The 23,328-nt window shown below is 39.2% G+C and overlaps 1 protein-coding gene and 2 long non-coding RNA genes across 3 annotated transcripts in view; 1 reads left to right on the top strand and 2 right to left on the bottom strand.

Annotated features, from left to right (window-relative positions):
* The window catches only part of LOC129409561 (uncharacterized), a 516,267-nt gene that overhangs the window by 13,276 nt on the left and 479,663 nt on the right, over positions 1 to 23,328 (top strand). The window lies entirely within an intron of this gene.
* Positions 203 to 12,070, bottom strand: LOC129409560 (uncharacterized). The gene is made up of 3 exons (XR_008632449.1): positions 11,853 to 12,070; positions 5,639 to 5,690; positions 203 to 701 (listed from the first exon to the last, which is right to left on the bottom strand). It is a non-coding gene; the product is annotated as an uncharacterized LOC129409560 (long non-coding RNA).
* LOC129409559 (zinc finger protein 658B-like) lies at positions 2,600 to 5,420 on the bottom strand. The gene is made up of 2 exons (XM_055155996.1): positions 5,119 to 5,420; positions 2,600 to 4,615 (listed from the first exon to the last, which is right to left on the bottom strand). The coding sequence occupies exons 1-2, from the start codon at positions 5,351 to 5,353 to the stop codon at positions 3,420 to 3,422; spliced, it is 1,431 nt and encodes a 476-aa protein (XP_055011971.1). The 5' UTR covers positions 5,354 to 5,420; the 3' UTR covers positions 2,600 to 3,419.

Below are 23,328 nucleotides of genomic sequence, written 5' to 3'. Positions count from 1 at the left end.
CATATAGAAACGACTGGTTAAATAAAAAAATGTACCTGCCTACTGTTGGTCGAACGAATCGTAATGCTGCGAGGACGAAGACGAGACGGATGAACCAGGATAACCTTTTTATACCTTTTTTTTCAGTCGTGGTTGGCTGTAATAAAAGCTATAGAACTAGAAATACAAAAAAAAAAAAAACAAAACAGAAAATAATATTCACACTCCTTTATTCAAAACACACAGCAAACATGTATAAACAACTTTTTAGACATAATAAATACTTAGTTTAGGGTCTTAGCTACAAAAGTGCAAAATATGAAGTTTGTAGGTATTCTAAAAATGTCATTTTTGCCCTCAAAACAAAAAAAAGTGCACTCGTCCAAGTCCTTCACTAGTGCCAATCATGGAAGCAGTTCCTATCAGGCACCAGGCAAAGTGCCACATCACAGGCCTTAGCATTTCCATGCAGTACACTGCCTCTTCCCCTGTGTTTGTCAGCAGTGCACACATGACAGCCTCCCATATGATCCTTGCCTGCTGCGGTCTTCCTGGTGTGGCGGTTAGTAAGTGTGGTGGTCGAGATGAAGTACTGAGGAGTGGAGATCTGGATCTTCCATGCCCTCCATCCCTGCCCCTCCTCCTGCTCTCAGAGGAGATCGTAGGTGTTGAACGTGTTGATGGTTCTGGACGGGTGGCTGGAGTTGTAGACACTGATGAAGCTGGGGAGACACCTGAAGTATCATTTGCAAGTAAAAAAACAACTTTTCAAATAAAAATAGTAAGGGATGCGCAATTACGCACACCGAGATGCGTAATTTGCCATTTACTTGAGGAATAATGGTACTGAGGCCTGCTTTATCAAATGCTATGAGCACAGACACTCAGAGGAGTAACTATCTTGACTTACAACAATCTTTGGCAAAGTTTGGGCCAATAAAAATGGATGGAGCGCGTCACGCGCCGAAGAGCAAAGTTCCTATTGGACAGCTGTTTTCACTACGTCACCACGCAGCGTGCGTGTGACGTAGGATGATGCCGGAAAGATGCTCGGAAAGCCACGGGTCTTATCTATACACGGAAAAAAAATCTATCTTTTATGGTTAAAAAATTATGTACGGTTATGTAAAACATGTCCGCCGGTATCGTATACCGTCTGTCTGGAAGGGTTAAATATGCAGGATTCATGTGTTAAATATGTGAGAATGAAACAAAACACAACTCCAATGATGTTTTTGATGAAGAAACTTTATAACATAGATCAGAAAATAACGTAATATGGGCCTTTTAAAAGCTCCTGACTTTTTGTGTTTTCTCATGTAATGAATTTCCCAGATGTGTGCAGAACATATGTCGGCTGAGATCCATGTCGAGATTCTTTTCTATAACTTCGTAACTGCCTTCAGCCAGCTTGTAAACAGAAGGGAGAAGAAAGCTGGTGCATCTTGGCAGCTTTGTCTTGACTTGATTAATCGCCATAAGCAAGAAACTGTTTTTAATTAATGGCATGTTTTTGTTGAGACTGAATTTTCGACCCTCCTTCTCAAATGTTCTCAGTAGACGCATTACCGAAGAGCTGCTGGGTCCAGGCGCAGAGTCATGTGGGATCCTACTATAACAGTGTCTTGGTTTCTCCTCGTGGTCGGGCTTTACGCGGCGGATGGTTTCTATTCTGGTGCTTGAGTGAAGGAGCCCTGCAAAACATAACCTCACATTCCTGCACCTCGCTCGGTATGGGGTCGCACTCCCAGTGACCTCACGCCTCGCACGCTCAGAATTGTTTTACATTTTATAGAAACGTTCCATTGTTCTGCTTTAAAATTGTAAGCTCAGTTTATGCACATATATTTGTCTTTTATGTTCTCATGTTACAATATTTTCTTGTCTATGTTATAATGTTGTAACTGACGTTCGTATGACTCACGACAATCCTGAATCTGTGTATCATTCGTTTTTCAAAATAAAACAAAATTAAGAAACGGACAAAGCAACAATTTTCTTCATTATTTGTCTCCAAAACCAAAATTAAATTAAAGCCGCAAGCGGCATTGAATACCCCTCACGGACCGTGCTTCGCACTCGGCCGGCATGGCACTCCCCCCGGGAGGCGCTGACGTGCCGTCTCCATGTGACTGTGGCTTTGTTCTGTACTTGTCAGTAAATACACACAGTCAGCACACCTTGGAGATGCTGATGTGTTAACATAAATAAACATGGGCACTTTGGGACATCGCCATGGCAACACCATGCAAAATACGACTTTGGCCCCCCGTACTTTTTTAATCGGTTTGACTTGAAGAATCACTGTGCCAAATTTCAGATTCTTCAATGAAATTAATAAATTGTTTTATCATTTTGAAATGTAAGAAATTGTTGAAATTTTACCATTAGGATAATATGGTTGCTTTGGCACATTGCCATGGCAACCCTGTGAAATATACCATATGGTTGTCATTGACTTTTTTGATTCAGGATGACATTAAGAGTCATTGTGCCAAATTTGAGAATATTCCCTGATTGTAAATTTTTTTTCATGAATGGGAACTTTTCTGATCTTTCCCATGAGGATAACATTGGAGCTTTCGTGCATCACCATGGCAACACGGTTAAAAATACCATATGGTTTACATTGACTTTTTTATTGAAATGACCCAAGATAATGTTCTACAAACTTTTGTCCTTGTGACAAGAACAATCGCTGTACAAGAAAATACACAATACAAACACTACACAACTACTGAAAACATAGAAAACAATAAGATACTCAGTAGCAAAAAATGTACACCATTTGTTAAAAGCCAGTGAAAAAAACAGGTTACAACTCCACCTCTCTACGTCTCTACCTTTCTGGATGGACGTCAGGGATGTTGCTGCCACTGCCCCACAGAACATCACAGCCAAAAACCTTGTCTTTCTCCTTCTCAATCTCCTCAAAACAAATGACCTGTCCATGTTCTGGCTCCGGTACAACAACAACTTTAAAATCTTCGCTGCGTTTGACATCATCGTGTCCTCCAATGCAGGACACCTTTGGGCTGTTTAAAGTTCACACTGGAGATCACTTACAAGCCACATTTAATTGGAAATGTGAACGAACTCGCAAAAATATCTTGATTAGTTTATCATTTATGATCGTACCAAAATAAACAGTAATGAGAATTTTTTTTTTAAATGTAAGGATTTTCATTGTTTCAAGTCGGACAACCTTTTATTAACGATAAAGAGGGAACTAAATATATTATTTATGATCATACCAAGATAAAAAAGTTAAAGAAAATTAAAGATTTTAATTAAGGGAACAGGAATTTTAATTTCAGGCACTGCAATCAAACAAGACTAAACGCACAAAGTTAAAAGCAATACAACAAAGAACAGATGAACAAACATGGATGGAAAGAAAAACATCTTAACGTGTCATTTAACGCTTGTAATTTTTGACACTACACATTGGACAATTCCACAGTCTGAAGTCTCTGAAGCCTGATCTCCAGCTTCTTGAGTCTGACTTTAAGCTCACTTGATCCAGCCTCAGCAGCTCTTTCTCCTTTCCCCACAGACCCCAAATCCTTCCCTCTTTCTTCACAGTCGTCTGGTTCATCTCCTGTGTGCGTTCGGTAGTGACTGGAGAGTTTCTGGGATGTTCTAAAGAACTTTTCACACTGGTCACATGTACTGTGCCTGAAGTGAATTCTGATATGTGTATTGAGTAGGGCTAATTGAGAGAACGTTTTCCCACACTGGTCACACTCGTACGGTTTCTCTCCAGTGTGGATTCTCATATGTAATTTTAGGTTGCCTGACCGTGAAAATGTCTTCTCACAAACATCACACTCGTACGGTTTCTCTCCAGTGTGGATTCTCATATGTGATTTTAGGTTGCCTGACCGTGAAAATGTCTTCTCACAAACATCACACTCGTACGGTTTCTCTCCAGTGTGGATTCTCATATGTGATTTTAGGTGGCCTGACTGTGAAAATGTCTTCTCACAAACGTCACATTTGTATGGTTTAACCCCTGTGTGGATTCTCTTATGTTTATGGAGATGATAAGATCGTCTAAATTGGATCCCACACTGGTCACACTCGTACGGTTTCTCTCCAGTGTGGATTCTCATATGTGATTTTAGGCTGTCTGACCGTGAAAATGTCTTCTCACAAACATCACACTCGTACGGTTTCTCTCCAGTGTGGATTCTCATATGTGGTTTTAGGCTGTCTGACCGTGAAAATGTCTTCTCACAAACATCACATCTATATGGTTTCACCCCTGTGTGGATTCTCATATGTTTATAGAGGCTACTAGAATCTTTAAATTGGATCCCACACTGGTCACACTCGTACGGTTTCTCTCCAGTGTGGATTCTCATATGTGATTTTAGGCTGCCTGAACATGAAAATGTCTTCTCACAAACATCACACTCATACGGTTTCTCTCCAGTGTGGATTCTCATATGTGATTTTAGGCTGCCTGACTGTGAAAATGTCTTCTCACAAACATCACATCTGTATGGTTTCACCCCTGTGTGGATTCTCATATGTTGATAGAGGCTACTAGAATCTTTAAATTGGATCCCACACTGGTCACACTCGTACGGTTTCTCTCCAGTGTGGATTCTCATATGTGATTTTAGGCTGCCTGACCGTGAAAATGTCTTCTCACAAACATCACATCTGTATGGTTTCACCCCTGTGTGGATTCTCATATGTTGATAGAGGCTACTAGAATCTTTAAATTGGATCCCACACTGGTCACACTCGTACGGTTTCTCTCCAGTGTGGATTCTCATATGTGATTTTAGGCTGCCTGAACATGAAAATGTCTTCTCACAAACATCACACTCATACGGTTTCTCTCCAGTGTGGATTCTCATATGTGATTTTAGGTGCCTGACTGTGAAAATGTCTTCTCACAAACATCACATCTGTATGGTTTCACCCCTGTGTGGATTCTCATATGTTGATAGAGGCTACTAGAATCTTTAAATTGGATCCCACACTGGTCACACTCGTACGGTTTCTCTCCAGTGTGGATTCTCATATGTGATTTTAGGCTGCCTGACTGTGAAAATGTCTTCTCACAAACGTCACATCTGTATGGTTTCACCCCTGTGTGGATTCTCATATGTTGATAGAGGCTACTAGAATCTTTAAATTGGATCCCACACTGGTCACACTCGTACGGTTTCTCTCCAGTGTGGATTCTCATATGTAATTTTAGGTGGCCTGACTGTGAAAATGTCTTCTCACAAACATCACACTCATACGGTTTCTCTCCAGTGTGGATTCTCATATGTGATTTTAGGTTGCCTGACTGTGAAAATGTCTTCTCACAAACATCACATCTATATGGTTTCACCCCTGTGTGGATTCTCATATGTTTATAGAGGCTACTAGAATCTTTAAATTGGATCCCACACTGGTCACACTCGTACGGTTTCTCTCCAGTGTGGATTCTCATATGTGATTTTAGGTGGCCTGAGTGTGAAAATGTCTTCTCACAAACATCACATCTGTATGGTTTCACCCCTGTGTGGATTCTCATATGTTGATAGAGGCCACTAGAATCTTTAAATTGGCTCCCACACTGGTCACACTCGTACTGTCTTTCCCCTGTGTGAGTTCTGTAGTGTTTTTTCAGTTTTGAAGCATTTGGCCACACCTTTCCACACTGGTCACATGTGAAGGTCATTCTGTTGATGGATCTTGTAGCTCTGCATCAGAACAAAGGAAAGAAAGTGTCAAGTAAAATCACTTTTTAAACTGTTCTTATAAAGTAACTCTTAACTAAATACACATAAAATCACACATAGTAAATCATATGTAAGAATGAGTGCGTTTTCATGCACATCAGTATCCTGGTTATGTCAGGATTTGGGATAATGTGTTTACATGCGCGCGGAGAAACCGAGACACTCATGTCCCTGTGACATGATCAAACGGAGTATCCCGGTTTCTTGACATAATCTTACAAATGCTCAAATGTAAAAATGAACTTAAATCAATTTAATAAACCAGGAAAAGAGGAAGCAGAGGAAGTTCGGGAGGTTTAACCAGCGGTACGATATCCACAATCCACTGCACAGATCAAACCCAACAGATTCTTCATTAAATCTTCTGCATAAATATACTCAACTTTACAACATCTGAACCATAACCACTATAGATCCACATCAGCAGGTTTGATCAGATAATTCAACTTTGATCACATTTGTTTACCTTTTACAGAAAGGAAACTTAAAACCGCACGGCTAATTAGCATAAACTGTTAGCTGATAAAAACGGCTCGCTCCTTGTGCCGCTGATGCGATTCAGCTTCTGTCGGACTAAAGGACACGACTCAGTGAATTATGTGTGTTCTTTTTGTGACAGAAGAGGCGCTAATGATGGTGAGTCTGTTCAGTGTGTATATTGTAGGAGATAGTTCATGTTTTAAGTTTTCAGCGATCAGATGAGTGCAGGTCGTACGAGTGCAGATTGTACGTGTGCAGGTTTAGCGCAGATCTTCATTTTACACTCATTTATGCTCACTTTATTTATGTTTGTCACTTTATTTATGTCGCTACTGTTGTGATAAAAAGACTGTAAGGTGTTTGTCTTTTGGACGCATGCGCACTCAGGTTTACATTGCAGTAACATGTCACAGTATCCCGGTTACTATCAGAATATACCAGCTACGGTTTCTCATAACCAGGATATTGTGTGTACATGCACCATGACAAAACTGGGACACTCAAAAAACCCGATCGTAACGGAACACGGATGTGCATGTAAACACACTCAGTCAATCAACTAAGTTTGTATTTGATTTTAAAGTCACGCTTTTTCTGTCTGTAGCAAAAGATGAAATGAAGGAAACATAAACAGAGACATTGAACAAGTTTGTTACTCAGAATTAGGGATGGGCATGATTAATCGATAATTGATCATTAAGAATTTCATCGATTACGTTCATTTTAATCGACAAACTGAATGTAGGTTGCTGTGCGTAGCCTGACCAAACAGGGATCCGTACGTGTAGCTCTCTGCACTCAGAAGGAGCGAGCAAACACAAACATTCGGTCAGTCTGCAACGTACCGAAGCACAAATGCGTATTTAACGATGACTTGTACAAGAAATTCCACGCTTTCTGTTGCGTTCGGGACAAGTGTGAGTCCATGTGCACAGTGAACAAAGCAGCACACATGTTTCGGTGTCCAGTGGGAAAAAGTTTTACCAGGTGAGAGTCGCGCAATATCAATAACGAGTCCCCACCTCCCTCCCCCCGTACGGTGTCCTGGTTTTAACAAACACAAATATGGTCACACTAACCTGTATTCAACATGCTTTATCAAAAAACAGGACAACACAACACAAAGCAGCACATAAACAAACACCATAAAACTAAGTAAATATGAGTTGTAGTTTTTATCTTCGCTTAGTTGATGCAAATTAGTGATGTGGTTTTAAGTTTTATTTCTGTGAGAGTTGCACAAAACTGAATTAAACACATTATAATGTCAAACGGGCTGATGTGGCTCTAGCTTCGTTACGGTTTATATGTCGTAAAGTTGAATTTATTTATGCAGATTAGTTGTGCAGATAGTAATAATAATGATGATCATTTTAATATAAAAACATTCATGATTAATTGATAATCGATTGTTAATTCTTCCGATCGATTAAGAAAATTTCATCGAATGCCCATCCCTACTCTGAATTCTAATCCACATGTTCAGTGGATCTGATAAATGTAACACAGGTGAAGACAGAAGCCAGGGCTTTGGTGGAACAGAGCCACTTTAATTCTGTAAGGACAGAAAAAGTCATGACTGTTAACAACAGTTTCCATTGAACTGTGCTGCTTCTGCTCTATGACCACGAACACTAATACTTTAGTCATTACACTGTTATTTCCAATATTATCTGTTACAGGTTGTAGCTACCCTGGTTTTCTTGGCAAAAAAGGACTTCATGCTCTGTACTGATGATCATGTGTCAGTATTTATTCTTAGTAGGGATGGACATTCGATGAAATTTTCTTAATCGATCGGAAGAATTAACAATCGATTATCGATTAATCATTAACATTTTTATATTAAAATGATCATCATTATTATTACTATCTGCACTACTAATCTCCATAAATAAATTCAACTTTACGACATATAAACCGTAACGACTCTAGAGCCACATCAGCCCGTTTGACATTATAATGTGTTTAATTCAGTTTTGCGCAACTCTCACAGAAACAAAACTTAAAACCACATCGCTAATTTGCATCAACTAAGCGAAGATAAAACTCCAGCTCTTGTGTCGCTGATGTGGTTCAATTTCTGTCGGATTAAAAGACATGATTCAGTTGAATACAGGTTAGTGTGACCAGATTTGCGTTTGTTAAAACCAGGACACCGTACGGGAGGTGGGGACTCGTCATCGACATTGAGCGACTCTCACCTGGAAAAACTTTTTCCCACTGGACACTGAAACATATGTGCTGCTTTGTACACTGTGCACATGGACTCACACTTGTCCCAACGCAACGGAAAGTGTGGAATTTCTTGTACAAATCATCGTTAAATACACATTTGTGCTTCAGCACGCTGCAGACTGACCGAATGTTTGTGTCTCTTTCCTTCTGATGCAGAGACACATGTACACACCTGTTTGGTCAGGCTACGCACAGCAACCTACATTCGGTTTGTCGATTAAAATTAACTTAATCGATTAAATTCTTAATGATCAATTATCGATTAATCGACTAATCATACCCATCCCTAATACTTAGTAATCTTCAGTTCCATCAACACATTGAAACACCGTGAAAACTAAAATAAAGACAGACACAGAAAAATCTTAGGTTTACATGAATACCTTTAAATGAATGCAGAATTGAAAACAATATTTACTGTGTTCGTGTAAAACCAGCGGTAGTTAAGTAGTTAAGTAGCGTCTTTTTCTTTACACATTTTTCTGTGTTTCTCTCTGTCGTCTTTTTCTCTCTTTTGGCAGCTACTATATTTCTCTCTCTCTGTTTACTTCCGGGGCAAGGTAAAAGGTCACCAGATTACATGTACCGACGTTTACGTAATCAGAGTACAAATTATGAGTAACTGTATTCAGTTACAGTTACTGTTTCAGTGAGTGGTAATTGGATTACAGTTACTTTGTTGAAATAAATGGATTACACTGCGGTATTTTCCTGTTTTCACATTTCAGGCTATATCCCTATATCAGGCTATATATATATATATATATATATATATATATATATATATATATATTATTTATTTTTTTTTTTATTTTTCTTTTTTTTTTTTTTTTTGGTAATTCCATTCATTACTAAACCAGGTCTAAACCAGGTCTAAACCAGGTCTAAAACCAGGTCTAAAACCAGGTCTAAAACCAGGTCTAAACCAGGTCTAAAACCAGGTCTAAAACCAGGTCTAAAACCAGGTCTAAACCAGGTCTAAAACCAGGTCCAAACCAGTACTAAACCAGGTCTAAACCAGGTCTAAAACCAGGTCTAAAACCAGGTCTAAAACCAGTACTAAACCAGGACTAAAACCAGGTCTAAACCAGTACTAAACCAGGTCTAAACCAGGTCCAAACCAGGTCCAAACCAGTACTAAACCAGGTCTAAACCAGGTCTAAACCAGGTCTAAACCAGGTCTAAACCAGGTCTAAACCAGGTCTAAACCAGGACTAAAACAGGACTAAAACAGGACTAAAACAAGGTCTAAACCAGTACTAAACCAGTACTAAACCAGGACTAAAACAAGGTCTAAACCAGTACTAAACCAGTACTAAACCAGGTCTAAACCAGGTCTAAACCAGGTCTAAAACAGGACTAAAACAGGACTAAAACAAGGTCTAAACCAGTACTAAACCAGTACTAAACCAGGTCTAAACCAGTACTAAACCAGGTCTAAACCAGGTCTAAACCAGGTCTAAACCAGGTCTAAACCAGGATTTAACAGGACTAAATCATGCTGCGTGGACGTGTCTCCTCCTTTTCTATCAATCATATTTTTAATTTGGTTCTGTAAAGTTTGGACTTTTTTTATTTTCTTTTAACAGTCAAAAAATCTTATGTGAAGATTTCCTCGTCTTCGGCAAACCAAGTAATCCAAAGTATTCAGATTACGTTACTCACTTAAAGTCATTTAATGGATTACGTTACAAACATCAAAAAAAAAAACATTTTGAGGTATGTAATCTGTATTCTGTAGGGGAATATGTTTTAAAAGTCACCTTACCAACACTGAATATTTCACAAATAAATATAAAATTAATAATCGGCAACTACACAGGTTTTGAACAAAAGAAAAACAGGTTCATGAAAATAACCCTGAACCTGACCGTGCACAAATGTATTTTCATGTGCTGCTTTAGTCAGTCTCTTGTATCAGCAGAACTTGAAATACAAATTATAATGGCACATAACAGTGAACTACACATGAAGAAACAAAAACATGATTTATAGACATTTACAGGGACATTTACAGGGACATGTGAGCAACGTTAACACATCGTTTTTAACAGTTAAAGATCCAGGGTCCTGTCTTGTAGAATGAAACGTGTGTCGGGTCCAGTGTTGGGGAGTAACAGATTACATGTACCGGAGTTACGTAATCAGAGTACAAATTATGAGTAACTGTATTCGGTTACAGTTACTGTTTCAGTGAGTGGGAATTGGATTACAGTTACTTTGTTGAAATTAATGGATTACACGGCGGTATTTTCCTGTATCCCTTCTTTTTTTCTTTTTTTTTTTTTTTTTTTTTTAACCAAGTCTAAACCAGGACTAATTCAGGATTGAACCAGGAGTGAACCCAGGTCTATTCTAGATCTAAACCAGGTCTAAACCAGAATTAAAACCAGGACTAAACCAGAATTAAAACCAGGTCTACACTAGATCTAAACCAGGTCTAAACTAGATCTAAACCAGGTCTAAACCAGGTCTAAACCAGGACTAAACCAGGACTAAACCAGAATTAAAACCAGGTCTACACTAGATCTAAACCAGGTCTACACTAGATCTAAACCAGGTCTAAACTAAACCAGGACTAAAACCACAGAATTAAAACCAGGTCTACACTAGATCTAAACCAGGTCTAAACCAGAATTAAAACCAGGACTAAACCAGAATTAAAACCAGGTCTACACTAGATCTAAACCAGGTCTAAACTAGATCTAACCAGGATCTAAACCAGGTCTAAACCAGGACTAAACCAGGACTAAACCAGAATTAAAACCAGGTCTACACTAGATCTAAACCAGGTCTAAACTAGATCTAAACCAGGTCTAAACCAGGACTAAACCAGAATTAAAACCAGGTCTACACTAGATCTAAACGAGGTCTACACTAGATCTAAACCAGGTCTAAACTAGATCTAAACCAGGACTAAACCAGGACTAAAACCAGGTCTAAACCAGGTCTAAACTAGACCTAAACCAGGTCTAAACCAGGACTAAAACAGGACTAAAACAGGACTAAAACAGGACTAAAATAGGACTAAAACAGGACTAAACCAGGACTAAAACAGGATTTAACAGGACTAAATCATGCTGCATGGACGTGTCTCCTCCTCTTCTATCAATCATATTTTAATACGGTTAAGGAAAGTCTGGGCTTTTTATTTTCTTTTAACAGACAAAACTTCTTATATGAAGATTTCCTCGTCTTTGTTTCTCTACAGCAAATTAAGTAATCCAAAGTATTCAGATTACATTACTCACTTTAAGTAATTTAATGGATTATGTTACAAACTACATTTTGAGGTATGTAATCTGTAACCTGTAGGGGAAAACATTTTAAAAGTCACCTTCCCAACACTGGTCGGGTCGAAGCTCTACAGTCTTACAGGGAGGTCGTATCTTAAAAGTTACTCACCAAAAGTAAATCGTCTTTTTGTTGAAATCAGGAGAACTTCACACAAGTTCTAAATGTTTATGTGGTAATTCAATGAAGCCTGTACGTCCTCTTCTCTCCGAGGAGAAACGGAGTTGAGCCTAAGGCCGGTGAAGTGAACATCAGCTCATATAGAAGGTCTTAACCACAAGTCACATCCACTAAAGGAAACAGGAAGCACCTTGATCAGTCGCCTCCACATGAGGTTCAACGTTTAAACTGTAGAACAAACAGGAAACATCTTACAACTTATGTTGTGTAAAACAGGTCTAAACCAGGTCTAAACCAGGTCTAAACCAGGTCTAAACCAGGTCTAAACCAGGTCTAAACCAGGTCTAAACCAGGTAAACCAGGTCTAAACCAGGTCTAAACCAGGTCTAAACCAGGTCTAAACCAGGTCTAAACCAGGTCTAAACCAGGTCTAAACCAGGTCTAAACCAGGACTAAACCAGGTCTAAACCAGGACTAAACCAGGTCTAAACCAGGTCTAAACCAGGTCTAAAACCAGGTCTAAACCAGGACTAAACCAGGTCTAAACCAGGTCTAAACCAGGTCTAAACAGGTCTAAACCAGGTCTAAACCAGGTCTAAACCAGGTCTAAACCAGGTCTAAACCAGGTCTAAACCAGGTCTAAACCAGGTCTAAACTAAACCAGGTCTAAACCAGGTCTAAACCAGGACTAAACCAGGTCTACTAAACCAGGTCTAACCAGGTCTAAACCAGGTCTAAACCTAGGTCTAAACCAGGACTAAACCAGGTCTAAAACCAGGTCTAAACCTAGTCTAAACTAGGTCTAAACCAGGAGGTCTAAACCAGGTCTAAACTAGGTCTAAACCAGGTCTCTAAACCAGGTCTAAACCAGGTCTAAACCAGGTCTAAAAGGTCTAAACCAGGTCTAAACCAGGTCTACTAAACCAGGTCTAAACCAGGACTAAAGTCTAAACTAGGTCTAAACCAGGTCTAAACTAGGTCTAAACCAGGACTAAACCAAGTCTAAAACCAGGTCTAAAAGTCTAAACTAGGTCTAAACCAGGTCTAAACCAGGTCTAAACCAGGTCTAAACCAGGACTAAAAGGTCTAAAAGTCTAAACTAGGTCTAAACCAGGTCTAAACCAGGTCTAAACTAGGTCTAAACCAGGACTAAACAGGTCTAAACCAGGTCTAAACTAAACCTAAAAGTCTAAACTAGGTCTAAACCAGGTCTAAACCAAGTCTAAACTAGGTCTAAACCAGGTCTAAACCAGGTCTAAACCAGGAGTCTAAACCAAGGTCTAAACCAGGACTAAACCTAAAAGGTCTAAAACCAGGTCTAAACTAGGTCTAAACCAGGACTAAACCAGGTCTAAACCAGGACTAAACCAGGTCTAAACTAGGTCTAAACCAGGACTAAACCAAGTCTAAACTAGGTCTAAACCAGGTCTTGTACCATTTCTTGTACAAATCATCGTTAAATACACATTTGTGCTTTGGTACGTTGCAGACTGACTGAATGTTTCTGTTTGCTCGCTCCTTCTGAGTGCAGAGACACATGCTACATCTTTGCTGAATTTTATCAAGGGGAAAGACGTTATTGCCCTTCTTCCTACTGTGATTTGGGAAAAGCTTAATATACCAGTTAGCCCCGTTAACGGCGCATTACATATGTCCACCTACCGTCGAACAAATCCTAATGCTGCGAGGTCAGATGGTTTCTATGAAGTGAAACTAGCTGATGAATCAGGCTAGAATTGCTCATCTTTACTGAACTAAAGGTAAAAGGAGCTGTTGACTTAAACTACTACTACTTCATGACATCACAAGGTAGAACAGAGTGTTTAGAGCTTGGGAGACGTAGACAGACAAGGGTCACAGCAGGTCTGTTTTTGAGGAGGCAACGGCATTATAACATAACTTAGAGCTCACGAGAGTAATTTTGTGTAATATAGGCCCTTTTTGACATGAATTTTCTTGCATACTTTGAGTCTTTGTCAGTCATTTTTGAATGTGAGGAATTTCCCGTGAATGTGGCTACAGTTTTTTGACAAGTCCTCGAGTCCTGTTTATACTCGATAAGCAAAACTGCACAATGCATCTTTTATTCCCTGGTGTTACTGCTAAAACTCGACACATTTTTCAGTTGTTGTGATTGGTTTTAAACTGACAGTGTGTGTGTCTGGGGATGGAAAGTGTGCTGGGCGGCAGAAGCTCAGTTGGTAGAGAGTAGAGCCCGACCGATATATCGGTTGGCCGATATTATCGGCCGAATTGAGCCCCTATCAGCAAGTATATCGGCTATCGGCCAATATGCTTGCTGATATGGGCCGATATTTCACGTGGGCATGTTATTCGTCGTTATAAAGCTTAGACTCTCTACATTCTGTTCATTTAATCCAATTTACAGTCAGATAAATGTCCAAATATGTGGCTCTGCATCAGTATTTATCTGCGGAGTCATTTGTCTGTGTGAGAGTCACGTGTGTTTGTTTACATCCGCAGACACAGATCCAAACACTGGGATTATTTTCTTTTTACGGACAATCGGTTTGAGTCTGGATTAAAAGGACATTTATTAGTGCAGATTTGTGATGTGAGGAGAAGCCTGTGTGAGCGGTGAGTGTTGGAAATATGTCGACTTTGAAGCAAGTTTTTGGTTAGCGGTTAGCTGCTGTAGCTCCCACACATAAACAGGCCGTTTTCTATTGGTCTATTGTAAAGTGACTATATTGGCCATATATTTGTTACTGGACCTGCATTGATCTGTAAATGAGCTGTGAATAGACGTGTGAATGATGAAATTTGCGCATATAATTAATTACCGCGGCACGCAGCATTTACGGCTAAAGGCTAATAGCGATTGTTTATTTACTCGCTAGCAGTGATGGGTCGTTCACGAACGAAGCGGCTCTTAGATCCGGCTCTTTGAAGCGAACGACGGGAGCCTGATCCTTATTGGGAGCCGTGTTTTCTCTTTCTCTCACTTTTTTCTCTTCATGCCGCGTGCAGACTCGTGGTAGTTTGACAGCGGCAGCGGCTAAAAACGAAACTTTCAAAACTCTGTGTGTGCATAGTGTAAAAAAAAACTTGCAAAAATATATTCAGCATAAAATAAATAAACCAGGACTAATCTTGGGGTCGAGAGAGGGAGAGAGATAGAGACCGAGTCCCGACACTCAGTCCTGGTTAAATTCTGGTTTAGTTCTGTTTTGCACATAGTTTAGATCTGTTATAGTCCTGGTTTAGTGCTTTTTCAGTGCTGGTTCAGTTCTGGTTTAGTCCTATGACATTTCATGTAAAGAGGCAGAATAACAATAAATGTTTCCTAAATAAACCCAGTTTAAAATCCACTAGAGCCAAACCTAAGTTTTTTTTAAATAATTCAAGATTTACAGTGAATTTTACATCACTAAATATATCGGTGATTATATCCCGCTATCGGCAGCTTCAACTATCATTATATCGGTATCATATCGGCCACAACAAAATCCATATCGGTCGGGCTCTAGTAGAGAGTTTGTCCACTGATCCGACGGTTGGTGGTTCGGATCCAATGGTGCGATTCTACCTCCCAATTATGAATGCTGTTGTTGTTTCCTTGAGCAAGACACTTAATGAACCCTGCCCCCAGTGTCTGTGAATGAATGGGTGAGTTGTTTCTTGTTGTAAAGAGCGTTGAGTGTGGAAAAACGCTGTGTAAAAATGAGACTATTCACCATTTACTGCATGATTCTATGGAACTAGAGAGTTAAAGCCATACTTCGGAACATTCTCCAGGAAGATGGATACGTTTAGTGTCATACTGTGGAATATTATAGTCAAAAAACACATTACAGGCCAAATAAGAGTCAGGTTTGTGGAGATGCAAGCTCGCTCAGAGTAGTGCTGCTTGATTATGGAAAAAATCATTATCACAAATGTTTTGAAATCGCAATTATTCAAACGATAATTATTTAGTTACACAATGCATTTATTTAGAATTTCTCTCTCAAAAAACACTTTGTTATTAATAATGTATGCAAAACTTGAATTTATATATTTATTTGAAAATAAATATAGGCTACAAATATGAACCTTAGAGCAGTTTTGCGATAAAACATAAAATAGTTTTTGGACATAAAAATGTTTAATTTCGGGCCTTAGCTACAAAAGTGCAAAATATCAAGTCTGTAAGTAAACTAAAAATATCCTTATTGCCTCAAAACAAAATAAAAAAGTGCAATGGCCCCTTGATATTCCTGGTGTCAGTTATAGAAACAGGTTGTGTCGGTCATATCACTTCCTGCATTTCCATGATTACTACATTTGTATTTGTACATTTTGACTGAAAAAAAAAAAAAAAAAAAAAAAAAAGCAGATAGTTATAACAATAAACACATCAAGAATCTCGGACTTCCAGTCATTGCGCAATCCATACTGGGAAGGATTCAATCAAACCGCCATGTTTGTTTTCCCAGGGGATGTGTCTATTGACAAAGCCGATCTTTTCTAGTCTTTTGAACCATATCACTTTTGTTTCTGGTTCTGATATTGTCATATTTTAGTTTTGGGATTCAGACATTGTAATTGTGTGGTTGTTGGATCCTAACAGCGAAAAACGGCTCGAGAAATGTGTTTGCGAACTCCATAAATGCAAAAGTGAATCAGATGTGTGTGACTGCAAACCTCCGTTCAAACTGTTTCTCTTCCCAACGGAATTGAAAAATAGTGAAAGGTGAAGGTGATGGGCAGGATTGATCCACAGGAAGGATGAAAAAGGGAAACCTTTGACTGCCTAAATCATCCCGAGTTTGTAGCGAACATTTTGTATGTGGAGCGACAACAAAACAAAACCCCGATCCCTCACTCAGTCTTGGTTACGAACTTAAAAAGTCAACGCCAAAGCAAAAGACACCAGCTGTTCACCAAGAAACACCTTCCACTGCAAAGAGACCAAGACATGATGTTGCTGTAAAACCACAAGAACAAGAAAGTGTGAGCTCAGCCTGTTTGTCTTCTGCACCTCTCGATTAACAAACGGGATCCCTCTTTGTTGTCGCTGCACATACAAAATGTTCGCTACAAACTCGGGATGATTTAGGCAGTCAAAACTTTCCTTTTTGGTCCTTCCCGTTGATGAATCCTGCCCATCGCCTTCGCCTTTCACTATTTTTCAATTCCGTTGGGAAGAGAAACAGTTTGAACAGAGGTTTGCAGTCATACAGATCTGGTTCCCTTTTGCATTTATGGAGTTCGCAAACACATTTCTCGAGCCGTTTTCCACTGTTAGGATCCAACAACCACACAATTACAATGTCCGAATCCCAAAACTAAAATATGACAATATCAGAACCAGAAACAAAAGTGATATGGTTCAAAAGACTTGAAAAGATCAGCTTTGTCAATAGATGCATCCCACTGGGAAAACAAACATGGCGGTTTGATGCTCGCTTTTTCAGAAAATCCTTCCCAGTATGAATTGCACAATGACTGGAAGTCCGAGATTCTTGATGTGCCTATAGTTACGCAGACCAAGAAGCGTAATTTGCCATTTATTTATAAATAACTGAACTTAGAGCAGCTTTTTTCAATTGTTACGAACACAGACACTCAGAGCATCAACCATTTTGACTCACTACACTCTTTGGCAAAGTTTGGGCCAATCAAAATAGATAAAGCGCATGAGTTTGGCGGACGTTTTCCTTACGCAGCGTGGGTGTGACGCTGGATAATGCCATAAAGACGCTCGGAATGCCGCTTTTCTCCGCTTTTTAAGGAAGGTTTCTATCTTTAATGGTTGGAAAGTTATGTGCGGTTATATAAAACATATTCTCAGAGCTTCAGACAGAGCAGAGCTTTCATTTAAACATCAGCCCCTCCCCCATCAGCTGCAAAGTATCAATAAGTATATAGTTGTAATCTTTCGGTACTATACCAGAGGGCAGGACTGTTTTATTGGCCTTTCAGAGACCGGCGCATTAAGACAAACCACAAGAAAGACCCAAATGTCCCTTAACCAAATGACATATAAAGAGAGCGCAGCCTGTATTATACTGCACTTTGCATAATCGAAACAGCACACACGCGAACCTCCCGTCTCACTGTTCAGCCTCAAACAATCAGAAGCTTTTGTTTGGCTCCTGCGGGAGTATCTGGTTCATTCTGGCTGTAAACAAACACAATGTCGGCTCACTTTCTTCCTCTTCTTCCGTTGCTCATGCCTCTGTGCTGCCGCCCCATGCGATCCTGCGTGAACTTTCGTATTCCCTGGGACCGGCGGCGAGCGTTGAGCGTGATATACCTCGTCCCGCTGGGTCTGTACGATGGATGAGCTCTGAGGCGGGATCAACATTTGTATCTGTCCCTGTAGCGGACAGTGTGAGTTTCCTGGACAGTCACACTGACGGGATTCGCTCTGATGTTTCTAATCCTAATGTTTATCTAAAATAGACTTTTAAAGGGCTCATATTACACTATTTTCCTGACCTGTGTGAAGTTGAACCCCCATTAAACGCAAACCTACGCAAAAAATATATCAATCGTTTGTGCTTTGTTTGTGCCGCTTTACTTTTTGAGATATTAATGATTATTTTATAGGTCAAATTAGGGTCAGCTAGTCCCCAGAAAGCTTCAAAATGCTCTAAAATGGCTCAAAATGGAGTCAGTCATTTGAGCTTTGTTTGTGCTTCGTTTTGTGCTGCAAAAAGTTTTGTTTGTGTGATTATGGTTCTTTAGATCTTAGAAGTTTTATTTTGACGTCATCCAGCTCCACAAAATCTTAAACAGCCTCAAAATGGGCGGAAAATTGTAAGAAACGTTTGTATTTCATTTGTGCCGTTTTGAGCTGTGACAATTTTCATTTATGTTAGTATATTTCTGTTTTTGTGGAGGTTAGATGATGTCATTTCCGTTCAGCTGAGAGCAGAGGCTTTAACAAAACTCTGCAAATCTAGTGAAGGTAAACCTCAAGCTGTGGAAAAGTCTGTATCATTATAAAAAATATGAATCAAAAGCAAGTTACTAAAGACTGATACAGACTTTTCCACAGCTTGAATTGTTTATCTTTGCTGTCAACTGAACGGAAATGACATCATATAATTTCTGAAAAATAATCAATAATTTTAGAAATATACCAACATAAATGAAAATTGTCATAGCACAAATGAAATTCAAATGTTTTCATATAATTTTCCACTTGTTTTAATCTTGTGCATGACAGGTTTATCAATCAATCAAACTTTATTTATAGAGCACTTTTCATATAAAAAATGCAACACAAAGCGCTTATGGTTTAGATGATTGTCTAATTTTGGCTTAATTTGGTTGGACAATATTGATAATGTTGTAAATATAAGTTATAGTATCACACAAATCAAGAAGCAATTTGCAAAGAAATGTTGGAAAATGTGTTCCAGGAAGTAGTTATCCAGAAAATCGGCACAATTTACACATTTTTCCCTCCCTATACTTTAAACATTATTTTCGCAAGATGTTATCTTGTTGTATTTGTCAAATAGTAATTTCTGTGAACATGAAAGGAGCATAAGCACATGGTTGCTAGGTAACAGCTATGGATTTCCCAAGTGCGATGTTGTGATTTCCAACCAGGAATATCTTAAAGGTGTACTTTATAACTTTTTAGTTGCAGCCGGTTTCACTTCGTGGAAACCGTCTGACCTCGCACCATTAGAATTCGTTCACTCGACATTAGGTGGGTACTTTTTTTATTTAACCAATCGCTGCTGTTTGGTCGTGACGTATGTAATGCGCCGCTAACGGGGCTAACTGGTATATTAAGCTTTTCCCAAATCCCGTAGGAAGAAGGACAATAACGTCTTTCCCCTTCATAAAATTCACCAACATTCTTTTTGTTCCTGCTTTGAATCCTTGATCTCAGAAATCGTTGCCAACACAGAATGTCTGTCTTCGTCTACATCCATCTCCACACTTTGTTTACTGTTGTGTTGTTCCACAAAAAGACCCAGACAGGAGCTGGAGTTTGACGTCATGGCTTCACAGCTCTTCACGGTTTGGCCGGTGCGCGATCTGCAACTTCCGGGGTTCTTGCAAACCATCTAGTGCATTCCGATTCCTGACCTAGTGTCTGGAAAGAAATGAAATTGAGCAGAGACGATAGTTGGCACCAGGCTGGCTATCCATCACCTGATTATTTCGATGGATATGTTATTGATCTGCTTAGAATGTTCCACAGTGTCACTTTAAACAGCTCTATCTTACATTTAAAGGTGGGTTTATAGCTCAAAAATATCTAGAAAAGTTTGGTCTCTGAAAATAGAAAACTTTAATGCCTTACTGTGAAACATTCCAGACAAAGCAATAACATCTCTATGAGAAAAGCATTTGATGGACCCTCCACCAGAAAAGTTACACAATGCAACTTTAACTGTGCTTTGATAGAATGAGTACTTTAATCTGTCATCGGCATTTTAACATTATTTGCGTTGGTCCCGAGCCCAGAGAAACGTGGAGTTTTGTCAGAAAGCATTCATTTGGCGTCCAGAATAACCCTCTGATTTCAGTATTTTTAGTCCATCTTTCATTTGTTTAAATTATACGTTCTGTTGTTTTATCGTGAGACAGAGACGTGATATCTTCAGTGGTTTGTCTGTCATCCTCCTCGAACGTGAACTCCCTCATCTGTGTCCACGTGTATCCGGTGTCTTCAGATCTATTTATGGACGTCTGCTTCATCTTATATGTGACATTGTGTGGGCTTCATTTCATCCCAAATTAACAGTTTTAAATTTGGGATGGTACAAGATCTCGGGGTCTTGTGACATTTTTTTCCACGTTTACATTTGGATCGGACAAAAAAGGGTTACGTGTTGCTGAGTCACATCTTTTACTGTTCCAAAAAGCAGAACCAGAATGGAAACAAAACCGTGAAATCAAAATAAATATAATAATAAAAAAAATGTGAGGGCAAAACTTGGAAACTGAACTGTGAAATGTAGATGTTACAAATTATGTTAAAATCTTGTCTTGCCTCGTTTTCATGGACCTAATCTCGTCTCGTCTTGTGGAAATTTTGTCTCGTCCTATCCCTGTGTTAAATTGTTAATTGCGATTGCTTAATTTCTATTTTACTACTAATGTAACTGTAATGTAATGGAGATTTTTTTTTCCATTGACTCCAGATGGAAAGTAGCAGTATCAAAATCTCGTACAAAATCATCTTTTCTTTTGTAACGATTAATGAAATTGAACAAAAAATAGAATGATAAGAAAAACATCGTAATAGATAAGATTTCACAATATTTTTTGGTGACTGTTACAGCCCTAAAGGTCCCAAAAGTCTCACAATAATATCATGGCCTGTCATAATACTGAATTACAAGGTCTTTCACTTCAAAGTATGAAAAAAAAAAAAAAAAGGAACTACATAGACCATGATCCTTTGCTTTTTTAAAATGCAGACTACATGATAAAATAGCTGTTATTAAGCACTTTTTAAAGCTTAATTCTCTGGGCTAAAACAGTAATGATTCACATTTAACTTACCGGATTTTCCAGACTATAAGGCGCTTCGGAATATAAGTCGCACCAGCCAAAATATACATAATGAAGAAAAAAACATATCAGTCACTTTTTGGGGGAAATTTATTTCATAAGCATTTCACGTTGAAAGGGTAGTTATAGTAAACAGAGCACCGCTTCCTCTTGTATGTAGCTGTCGTCAGACTCGGCATCAGTTCCAGTTAGAATCCTGACAGGATGGTTTCGGTGTCACTGAAGTCCAGGCTTTGTCGATCCATCCAGTGACTTCCAGCAAAGTTTCATGGTGCATCCTCCCGGTGTCACAACTTTTTCACTCACTCCAAACTTTCTTTCTGTTGCTCGATTACCGTTTTCAGCTGCAGATTTAACTCAGATTTTTCTTTTTGGGGGCATTTGTGTTCAGTCGTCTCAGTCGTCTTTACAAGCTTGTTTAAATTTTAAATTTTCAGTGGTGCAGAAATAATGTTGCGATCAACTGACATGATACAGACAGGACAGAGGCTCTTTCTGCAGGAGACATGTGCAGTAGAGCCAAGTGACAGTGGTACAGGAAGGAACAGGAGCAGCAGATACTGACACACAAGACTAGAGCCTCTCACTGCTTCATTGTGAACATTTTAATATATAAGTCACAGGAAACACCCAAACCATAATTCCCTTCAAAATATCGTAATGAAGAGATTTAGGCTACGTTCAGACTGCAGGGCTTAACGCTCAATTCCAATTTTTTGTGAAATCCGATGTTTTTGCGAGGTCGTTCACATTTCCAATTAAATGCGACTTGTATGTGATTCCCTTTGTGAACTTTAAACAGCCCGAAAGTGTCCCGCATGTGCACTGGAGACACGACGACGTCAACCGCAGCGAGCGTCTCTGTGTTTACGGAAGTTGTCCAAACATGGACACAGCATTGAGCACCTGGAGATTTTAAAAGTTCCTCTCGTACCGGAGCCAGAACATGAACAACTTACTTGTTTTAAGAAGGAGATTGAGAAGGAGAAGGACGAGGTTTTTGGCCGTGGTGTTTTTGTGGGTTCAGCGACGTCCGTTGAAAGGAACGTGTGGATGTGGAGACGGAGCCAAGAGTGGTGAGTGTGGTGATGTGCTTCGCTTCAGTGACACGTGAGTTCATTAACAATTTTCGCCTACTTCAGCGCAGAATAGTGACGTTTGTGGCTTGTTGATAACGTGTAGGTAGGTGGATGAATGCACTTTGGCCGTTCAGACTGAAGTCGCATGTCAAAAGATCAGATATGTATCAGTTTCAGGAGCACATATCCAAGTGTCCTGGGTCACATTTGAAAAAATCGGATCTGTGTCGTTCAGACTGTCATTAAAAGATCAGATACAGGTCACATAGAAGCCAAAAAATCGGATTTGGGTCACTTCAGGCTGCAGTCTGAACGCAGCCTTAGATATTGTTATGTCCCTAATTTGTACATGGTTCCTGATAAATAAAAAATAAACCATGGCAACAGTCGTTCTGAAGCCCACAGACACTGTACTGTATGTGCGTGTTTGCATGGCATTTTCAAACTTCTGATGAGAAGAGGTAAAAAAAAACGTAGTCCATCATCTTAAAGGTCCTATATTACACGGAATTGACTGTGGTGAGCTTTTAGTTGTTTCAGAATGTTATATTTTTTAGTTACGTGATGCATTTTTTCAGCATGTCTCGCTCTCTCTCTCAAAAAAACAACAACACTTTATTATTGATAATTTACGCAAAACTTTCAAATTGACAATAAACATAGGCTACAAATATGAACCTTAGAACAGTTTTGTGATGTATAAAACTAAAATGAATAAAATATACTTTGAACCTGAAATAAGGCATAGAAAACACATAGGTGTAGGGAATGTGCAATTAAAGCTACACATAGGCTTAAGGAATGTGCAATAATTAATCTGCACATAGGCTAAGGGAATGTGCAATAATTATAACTAAAACTGCACATAGGCTTAGGGAATGTGCAATCAAAACTGC

This window comes from Boleophthalmus pectinirostris, unplaced genomic scaffold, assembly GCF_026225935.1.
Source record: "Boleophthalmus pectinirostris isolate CB_2022bp ecotype Guang Dong unplaced genomic scaffold, ASM2622593v1 HiC_scaffold_2, whole genome shotgun sequence".
Lineage (NCBI taxonomy): Eukaryota > Metazoa > Chordata > Actinopteri > Gobiiformes > Gobiidae > Boleophthalmus > Boleophthalmus pectinirostris.
The sequence above is the reverse complement of the archived record's forward strand: the minus strand, read 5'-3'. Positions and strand labels throughout refer to the sequence as shown.